The following is a 10,200-nucleotide window of genomic DNA, read 5'->3' on the forward strand; positions in this document are numbered from 1 at the left end:
TTCAACAAACTAATCTCATATAGCATCAAGAAGAAAATTGAAAGAGCTGGCGGCCTATGGGCAGAGGAGTTAACTCATGTCCGATGGGCCATTAGAACAACTGAAAAAGGGGCAACTGGTGAGACCCCATTTCTCATGGTGTATGATGCAGAGGTCGTTTTTCCTATTGAGCACTATGAACCAACCGTTCGAGTCATGCTATATGATGAAGAGGCGAACTGGGAAGCCATGCGGCTAGCACTGGACTCACTCCCAGAATGCAAAGGCAATGCCGCCTTGCGTCATGAGATCTACCGTCTGAGAATGAGGAGATCCTACAACAGAAGAGTACACAAACGACCCTTGAAAGTAGGGGACTTTGTGTTACGAAAGATGAAGGCATCCACTAGGGCTAATGAGCAAGGCAAGCTAACACCCAATTAGGAAGGCCCTACCGGATCCGTGATAAAGTAAGAGGCGGTACCTACCGACTAAAAACACTAGAAAACAGGCACCTAGCCAGAATTTGGAATGTAGACAACTAAAAAAGTACTACTTCTAAGACTTGTAATTTTTGTAAGATGAAAAGCCTATCAATTAAAAAATTGCTTTTTGTTTTCTCTTATGTTATCTATATTGTTTATTACAAACGTCTCCCATAGGGAATACCACCTGTAAAGCGTACAGGCGTCTACATTACATGCAGTTACTTCAGCTAAAGATCAAAATCTTAGCAGCTACAATATGAGGTCAATGGCCGGATGAAATGCCGTTTGTACAATGTGCAGACGGTCTGATTTCACATATCTAATATAGTTAAGTCTAAATACTTAACGACTGCGCATTCGTGAAAGGATGCCTAACGAGGCCTAAAGGCCAGATGATATTAATTAGTAAACGTCTACTCCAACATGAGTTTGACTTCTATCGACACCCATCCGGGTGAATTCGTCGCAGAGAGCATCTCCCATTTGGGTGGTACATTGCTCTATAAACCCTAAACAAACGGCCTTACCGACTATCTGGATAAAGATAAGATCGCAACTGTTTAACTTAATCTAAATTGAAACCTAAAAAAGCTAAAATTACCGCCTGTTATATAGCAAGCAGCAAATGGCTACTTTTTCATTTAGAGGTCCAACGCAGGAATTGATAACCCTCTTGTTATTGCCCTGGGGCAGTACAGAATGCTAAATTCTACTTAATAATTTTAAGCTAAGTCATAAAACAGCGATTAGAGTTTGTTTTTAAACAACTTAGCGAGGCTAACGACCGGATAATGCTAGAGCTTACCCGTTTGCTCGATGGTCGACTGTCCGCTTGGTTTGGGGCAGTCACCATAGTGATTGATTAACTTAAAAACCAATCATACCTTTTAAGTATCAATAATTTATAAGTCAATCAATCCACCTTTGAAACCAAGTGAACATCCGGCCAGGGGCAAAGACATCTGGTACAGTAAACAATCGCATAGTATACAGGCAAGTTAAATACTTAGCTTAAATCTATGCATACCGAACAAATTCGAAAGCTTTAAAAACTTTTAAGGCAAAAAGATCAATATGATAAAAACCAGTCACACGGCCAGATTATTCATTAAATAAACCAGCCGTCCCTCAGGACGACTGTAAAAGTTAATCAGTATAACAGACAGAAATTGTTGATTTACCGACCCTTTGGTTGGTAAAAAGAAAAATTTACACGGCGCACAGGCCGAAAGTAATAACAGATGGTCATTCGGCCGTAGAAATAACAGAAAAAGCTTAAGTATCAGGTTAAAGGTTTTCAGCATTGGCAGTCGCATCATCCTTGTTTCCCCTAGGCGGCTGCTCATCATTTTCCTTATCCTCCTCCTCTTGATCTTCCCTAGAGGATGACTCCCTAGTAGAGTCGAACGACTCAACCCTAGACTCAGTTGTAGCTTCTTCCTTGGCTTGCTTTAGAAATTAGGCGTTGAATTCATCATTAGCTGCCTCGAACTTCTCCTTCCAGCACTTATAGTCGGCACCCGGATAAAGGGATCCCCAAGTCATTCGCATGATGGCATCATAGTCTTCCATCATTTGTTTGACCAAGGCTTCCTTCTCTTCCTCGGCCCATGACTTATATTTTTTCCCAAGTTTAGCCTCCTGGTTCTCCAGTCGGCTCTTCAGCTTGCGGACAGTTTCCTTAAGCCCATCAACTTTCCTGTCCGCCTCTTGGAGGGGCTCGAGTTTGGCCTTGAGATCCTTGACCTCATTTTGAAGCTCTGTTATCCGCCTCCTCGCTGCGTCCAAATCGGTCTTGACTTATAAGTTAGCCGACGCTTGGGAATACATCATATCAAGTGTTAGAAGCTCGTTTTCAGCAATCTCAAAATTTGTCGTATCTAGAGAGGAGGTGGCCTGAGCTTTCGCAGCCTTTACCTCTTTGGTATTGTCAAGAATCAGCCTCTTAAGGTCGTTTACTCACAACATAGCCTACATTTGGCCAAATGAAGAAAGGGTTAGAATCAAATGGCCACATACATTATACAAGTTAGAAATATTTCACAAGTGTTGTACCTCAAAAAGAAGAACCAAGATGGCGTCAAGGTTGAGGGAGTTGACTCCTCTGACGGATGCTTTGTCCTCATGGTCAATCACCCTCAGCATCGTCTTTGCCAATTGCTGGACATCCGGCCTCTGGGGGACATCTGCACATTCAACGTTTTGTAAATAAATGTTGTAAATCCGGCCGAAGGACTGATTGTCTTCTGAGTTGCTGGACGAGTGCTGATTGAACTTTACCCTACAAGGATAAGGTAAAGGGTTAAAAGCAGTAATACCTTCCACCTCCTCTGCAGGTGGTTTGCTCCCACCCACTGCTGAGCCGCCAGCAGTGTGGAATGGCTTACAACTCTTCGATACCTCATGGGCATCTGACCACTACAAGAAAAACACCTTTCCGTGGCGATTATAATAACGTTTAGTATCGATTGTTTATGCCACAAAAACTTTCCCCAACAAAAGACTATTCGATACAAGATCCCCCGTTGCCTTAGCCTTTGGTAGCGCTTTTTGCATTCGTTGGGGTTGATCCTTATATTCGATACGAAAAACTAGATCCAAGCGTGATGAATACTGTAGCGATTATAATCGTTGTAAAAGCCTAATCATACCTCAACTGAGATCACATATGATAGCGATTGTAATCGAGGCTATTGCTTTATGGTTGCGTTTGTAATCGACATTATTTGTTAGTTACCGTAGTGAATACAAACACCACCGTTGAAACTTATCGTAGCGAATACAATTGTTACTATTTGTATCTATTGTGGCGAATGAATCGATACATTTGGTAATTTTGGTGGCACTTACAATCAACACTAGTGCTTAATTATAGTGTCAAAAGCAATCGACACTATTTAGTTTTTATTGTAGCGACTAGAATCGATACTAATAGTACTTATTATAGTGTGAAGGATTGACATTATTAGTCTTCTCGGACTGAGAAAGCGGAACTGCGATCTGTAACAAGTATTTGTAATCAATATTATAGAAGTCATAAAATTCATATTAAAATTCATATTATAAGTTTCCACACTCAAAATTATTATTACATTAAAATAAATATTATAGATCATGATTCCAAAGTATTAACAAATATCACTTCAAATAGTGAAAAGAAAAAAATAATTCCAGTCAGTAGATGAAAACAAATACACTAACAAGAAAAATGTAACAACTACTTAGTATATAATAGTGTAGATAATGTAAAAATTCCCTAAAGAGAGCCGAACTTCATCATATCCAATTTATAATCATCTGCATATAAAAGAGGCAAAAATAAGTTTATTGATACAACTTTAGAGAGATGGAATATGCACTTTAACTTATTATAAAATATTTGTTACCTGATGCCAACAAAAGCATTTGCCGATCAAGTTTTCATGACTAGCCGGTAAAATCGTCATCATCCTATATCATCAAGCCATTGTGATTTGTCAAATTTTCAAACATCTTTAAATAGATAACTTACTTTTATCAATATTTAGAGACAACTTGAAACATGAAAGGTACAACTCTAACTTATTAAGTAAACACTAATTATTAATCAAGGTCAAAGGCAAGCAATCCAACAAAGTAGCTTTGATTAGTAAGATAGATTAAATAACTTACCAATTCATCTACATTGGCTCCCTCTTGAGATGATGGTTTTTTTGGCAGAGTATTTGTTAGAAATTCAACTAACTTAGAGAGATTATCCTCTAAATATTCTTGTCTCTCATGCATCTGTTTCATGTCTTCCTTTGCCTTCTCATGCATTTCTTTCAATTCTTTTTGATGTTTTTCTTGTATCACCTTAATTCTCGCCTCAATTAAATTCTCAAATTGCACATTGTCACAACTATTTGAAGAAATCAAACGTAATTGGCTAGCTGATGAGTTATCTCTTATAATAGACGAACTAACTCCAAAACCAACTCCACGCAGTTTGCCATACTTTTCTGGCTTATTAATAACTTGATCATATATATCACCCGACCATGCAATTCTTCCTTCAGATTGTTCAACACCACCAGGAATTTCAGCTAGTTTTTCTTTCATCAACTCCTACATTATTGAATCTTTTACAGTTTTGCAATAGTATGTAAAAAAAATATTGTAAGTAGGAGTGTTTTGAATGGTTCACTTACAACAGCTTTAGCTGATTCTTCATCTATCTTTTTTTTATCCTTTGTCTTTCTATCCTTATGAGTATCAATATAAATTTGTGCTCGAGAAGGATCCACACCATTAATAGTCTGAAATCAGTAACAAAATTCTATAATGAGATAATTTTCTAAGTAAAAGCAAAAGTAAAAAGAAATTAAAAAAACTCATTATAAAACCTTTTCTGCTCTTCTGCGAGCAAAACTCTTCCTTCCAGAACAATGAGGCATTTTTTGTTTCAATTGGTTGTTCTTATTCATAGTTGCACGCCTCTAATGAATATCAAAAACACATATTCACAAGTAAGAATATTAGTAAAGTTTACTATATAGCTCACAAGTAACAATAATATAGCCTTAAAAAAATAGCATAATATAACATAGTGGACTATGTTTTAAACTAATTAACATGCAGAATGATTTTTCAAAAATTTTGACAGCATCTCCACATAAAATGGGTAAACTAAATTTATTAAACCTGATAGCAGTCCTGCATTTTATATATCCAACAAACAACCAGTACAATATTTCCCAATATCACAACAAAATAAGATAAAAATAAAAAAATTACTCCAAACCAACACTAAAGGGACATAAAGTTAAATAGGAAAAGCATACCTTAGTCTTATCTTGTTCCTAATATGTAATTAATTTCAGCCATTGCTCGATAGGTACACGACCAGGCTTGTTTTCTACTAGTAGGTTCCTATTATGCTTGTTTGGCTCATAATACTCAGCCTTTAATTCTCATCTAAAATCTTTCACTCTTTCTCCTATAGTCTTTAGAATGAAAGGTTCCCCAATACGTGGAAACGTAAAGCGTGCCTGTAAATTAACAAAATAACAATATTAAGCAAAATTTAATATTGCACCAAAAAAAAAAAGAGAAGAAGATAAGAGAAATTAATAAGGTAATTCTAAATATTACCCTTATCTCATCCATGCACTTATCTTTGTATTCCTTTGGAACCAGTCTCCAATCAGGATGTCCTTGTGGTGCTAGCTCTGGATTTTTCCCTATGGTGCCTATAAAACTAGATAAAAGAGTACTTTCTTCACCAATAGGTTGTCCATAACGATTGAATTTGACAACCCACTTTTCTTCCGGGGATTGGTTCCAGATGTCAGCAAGAATAGTTGGACCTCTACGAGTCACTGGATAAAAAAATTCACAAGTACATAATAGTAGACAGTAAATAAAAAATGGCAAAAAAGCTTATTTTATTTTTTATTGAACAACTAGTTTAAGTCAATTACTTAGATACAAGTCTATAATACTCCTTCACAATCACACATTATCATCCACCAAATTAATACTTTTCTTTGTTTCATGTTTTTTTACTAGAAATGTGGTAAAAGGCAATTACTAGATCAAATGCATACCAGAATTTTCTTCACTATCCTGATCATCTTGCATTGATGGATCCATCTCATTTTCTATGGTTGTTTCTTCTCTAGACATTATTTGTTGGACAGTATGCGATGCGTCCATATCTGTATGTTGAGTTTCAGCCATTTCTGTTGAAGTGGAAGGATTCTCCACAGATACTCTGATCTTGTTCAAACGTCTTCTTTTTGCCATCTAGATCTGAAAATGCTCTTAAAGACAATTGAAATATTAAGATAAAAACATATTGATTAAAGATATCACACCCAAGTATTAAATAAAAAATATATGTAAAAATCAATGGTAATTATATGAGTTAAAAACTTAAAAGATATAAAAATGACACTATAAAACAAATAAATAAAATATTTTAAAAAAAAAACATCACTTAACTAGAATATAATTCCCAGGTATACAAAACCAGTAAATTTTTTTTAAAAATCATACTTATACTGTACTAAGTTTCTCGACAACATTCATGCCTTGTACATCACTTGACATCCAAGTTAAGTCATCAATATCAATCTCAACATTTTGCTGATCATGCACACAACTTGATGTTTGAGTTTTATTAAACTCCATTAAGTGATTTGGCTCAGAGTCTTCATCACCCATATCAAAAGTATCTCTTGGCTTTATTGGTATAGGAATATACCAATCCCGTGCAGTTCTATCTTGAACATATATAACTTGATGCACTTGAGAAGAAAACACAAAAGGCTCATCAGTCAAACGATTTCCAGAATACATCGAGCGACTCAAATTAACTAAAGTAAATTTTAACTTGTCTATCTTTATCCCACTTGCATGATTTATATCCGCCCAATCACACTTAAATAATACAATCTTAAACTTATTATAATAATTTAGCTCGATTATATCATCAAGAACCCCATAGTATGTCACTTCTCCCACAATAGGACGTGTGTCTCTAGTGCTAGCATAACTTTGTGTTTTTGCTACGACCATGACACCGCTATTTTGTGTCTTCTTATTCCTTTCATAATCCTTAGTACGAAATCTGTAACCATTATTTGTATCAAAGGCATAGAATCTTTTGGCAACATGCATTGGACCAGTTGCAAGTGCTTTAACATCATCTGAGATTCTATCATCACTTTTATTGCAAGGATCATTCACCTAATAAATAAATTAAAAAATAAAATCATTAAACTATGCTTATTAGGTGATCTGGCTAATCTATTTATTAAAAAAAATAATCAACACTTACAAAATTTTTCAACCAGTCACTAAATTGTTCATTATGCATACGATCTAACTGAAGTTGTGTTGGGCGACTTCGTCGATGAATTCTCTTCAAAAAGGCTATGTGCTCACTGAATAATTCTAAAAAGTCAATAAATTTGAAGTTAATGAATGAAAAGTAAAAATATGGTTGAGTAATAGGGGCTCATACTCTCTTAAAGCTTCAATTTCCTTGCAATCAGAATTAAAAAGCACATATCTATGTGCCTGAACCTCTTGTCTTTCATCCATCATAAATCCTTCAATTTTTCCATAAGGTTGCCTAGTTGAAGCAAAAAGATCAGAAACTTCAGTAGGTTCATCACTAGCTAAAGCATTAGATCTAGTTGAACGGTTTACTCTTCCATCAACATCAGCCATGTATCTTGAGCAGTATGTTAAGCATTCTTGTAGAAGATACCCACTTGCAATTGAACCTTCAGGACATGCTTTATTTCTCACATATGAACTAAGAGTTGATAAGTATCTACATATAATTTAAAAGAAAATTTAGATAAAAGATTGTAAAAATAAAACATAAATTAAAAAAATATATTGAAAACTAATAACAATAGAAGGATAAAATGCATTAGTTACCTCTCAATGGGATACATCCAACGATAATGGACTGGACCGGCAATTATAGCCTCATCAGCTAAATGCACCACCAAATGCACCATTATTGTAAAGAATGTTGGGGGAAATATTTTCTCCATATTACAAAGTGTTATAACGACCTTTGACTTAAGATCGGTTAATTCTTGCACAATGAGTGTTTTTGAGCATAATGCTCGGAAAGAGTCACACAGTTCAATCAACACCGAGGCCACTTTTTCAGTTACACTTTCTCGCATAGCAAGAGGAAGAAATAATTGCATCAACACATGGCAATCATGGCTTTTAAGGCCACTTAACTTTCGCTTCATTACACATCGGGAAATGTTTGATGCATAACCATCTGGAAATTTAACATTCTCCAAAACCTCACAGAAACGATCTTTTGCCGAATTACTTAAGTTATAAGGAGCAGGAGGCAAATAATATTTTCCCTTACTACGTTCAACAGGCCACAAATGTTTTCTTACTCCAATCTCTTTTAAAGTACGACGAGCTTTCAAGTTGTCCTTTGATTTTTTTGGAACATTCAAAAGAGTATTAATTATATTGTCACACACATTTTTCTCTATGTGCATCACATCAAGATTATGACGCAATTGGACATCCTTCCAATAAGGAAGTTCAAAGAAAATGCTTAATTTTTTCCATGTTTTTTCTTTCACGCCATCAATTTGGCCTGCATGAGTTTTTCCAAGGGTAAAAGAAACATTCTTTAATTGTTCTAGCACATCATATCCAGATGGTGGACTAGGAGCTTGTCTATGTTCTTTGGTATTGTCAAAAGATTTTTCATCATCTCAATACTTATGATCTAAATCAAGATGCATTCGAGTGCCTAAATAACAACACTTTCCACTATTTTTATATCTCTTAGACCACGTATGCTCATTACAACAAGGACACGCATTTTTACCATATACACACCAACCAGATAAGTTGCCATAAGCAGGAAAATCATTAATCGTCCAAAGAAGGGAAGCATGCATTTGAAAAGTTTCCTTGTTATAAGCATCATATGTGGGCACCCCTACCTCCCATAGCATTTTTAACTCATCTATAAGAGGCTGCAAGTAAATGTCAATATTATTCCCTGGAGCTTTAGGGCCAGGTATTAGGAGTGAAAGCATAAGAAATGGCTTCTTCATGCACAACCATGGTGGCAAGTTATATGCCATTAAAATTACTGGCCATGTACTATGAGTGCTTCTCTTTTCACCAAATGGATTAAAACCATCAGTTGCCAATCCTAATCTGACATTTCGAGGTTCTGATGAGTACTCAGGATATATAGAGTCAAACTTCTTCCAAGCTTCACTATCAGCAGGATGCCTTAAAACACCCTCTTCTTTTTTGCGATCTTTGTCATGCCATATCATTTCTTCGGCAGTTTTAGATGACATGTATAATCTTTGGAGCCTTGGTGTTAAAGGAAAATATCTTAAAACCTTAATCGGAATTTTTTTTTCTTTCTTTGTTTTCGATCTAGATGAAGCCTTACTAGAACTTTCAACAAAAGGTTTCCATCGTGATTCCCCACATACACTACATGTATCATCCGTAGCCTTATCTTTCTAAAAAAGCATACAATCATTTGGGCATGCATCAATTTTCTCACAACTAAGACTGATCTCATCAACAATTTTCCTAGTCTCATATAGAGATTCAGGCAATTTTTCCCCTTCTGGCAGAGCCCTTTTTAAAAGTTTCAATATTTCATTAAATGAATTGTCAGACCATCCAAATGAAGTTTTGATATGATAAAGATGTAAAATAAAGGACAACCTAGAGTACTCACTACACCCAGGGTATAATTGCATAGTAGCATCTTGTAATAACTTGTTGAACATATCAACATTGCTATTCATATGCTCATCATTGGTTTGTTGATTATCTATATCTGAATCAACTTGACCATCTAAATTAGAAGCATCATTGACAATTTCATCATGAAATCCAAAGGCATCTCCTAACATATGTGTGAGATCATCAGCAACATTTTTTTCCTGTAAAACTTGGCCATCCCCTAATAATGTAGATGTTGAACCTAATTCATTATTAGTGTACCATTTCTCAAAATCACGCATGGGTCCATTTATTACTAAATGATCGTAAACTTCTTCTTCACTATGCCTATGGTAACGTACGCATTTGCTACAAGGACACGCAATTGTAACATCACAAGCACTTTCAAATGCTAGTTTTACAAATTTAGTTAAGCCATCTTTATATTCCACACTTCCAATGTCATAATCAGCCCAGCTTTTACGCTTGCGATTATCCATAATAAATCACTGTTATT

The 10,200-nt window shown here is 35.5% G+C and overlaps 1 protein-coding gene across 1 annotated transcript; it reads right to left on the minus strand.

The window, feature by feature from the left end:
- Positions 1 to 3,509: 3,509 nt before the first annotated feature.
- Positions 3,510 to 8,021, minus strand: LOC145576481 (uncharacterized). Its single transcript, XM_081634237.1, has 11 exons — positions 7,881 to 8,021; positions 7,456 to 7,770; positions 7,270 to 7,375; positions 6,035 to 7,178; positions 5,580 to 5,806; positions 5,270 to 5,476; positions 4,832 to 4,924; positions 4,637 to 4,744; positions 4,119 to 4,553; positions 3,854 to 3,917; positions 3,510 to 3,764 (listed from the first exon to the last, which is right to left on the minus strand). The coding sequence occupies exons 1-4, from the start codon at positions 7,997 to 7,999 to the stop codon at positions 6,486 to 6,488; spliced, it is 1,233 nt and encodes a 410-aa protein (XP_081490363.1). The 5' UTR covers positions 8,000 to 8,021; the 3' UTR covers positions 3,510 to 3,764; positions 3,854 to 3,917; positions 4,119 to 4,553; positions 4,637 to 4,744; positions 4,832 to 4,924; positions 5,270 to 5,476; positions 5,580 to 5,806; positions 6,035 to 6,485.
- Positions 8,022 to 10,200: the final 2,179 nt, after the last annotated feature.

Source organism: Chenopodium album, chromosome 13 (assembly GCF_948465745.1).
Source record: "Chenopodium album chromosome 13, dcCheAlbu1.1, whole genome shotgun sequence".
Classification (NCBI taxonomy): Eukaryota; Viridiplantae; Streptophyta; class Magnoliopsida; order Caryophyllales; family Amaranthaceae; genus Chenopodium; species Chenopodium album.

Bases quoted from the DNA above. Each gene is read 5' to 3' on its own strand.
- LOC145576481 (XM_081634237.1), bottom strand. From the start codon at position 7,999: ATGGAGAAAATATTTCCCCCAACATTCTTTACAATAATGGTGCATTTG. The intron at 7,771-7,880 runs GTAACTAATGCA...AATTATATGTAG, and splicing joins TGGATGTATCCCATTGAGAG to ATACTTATCAACTCTTAGTT. The intron at 7,179-7,269 runs GTAAGTGTTGAT...TTTATTTATTAG, and splicing joins GTGACTGGTTGAAAAATTTT to GTGAATGATCCTTGCAATAA.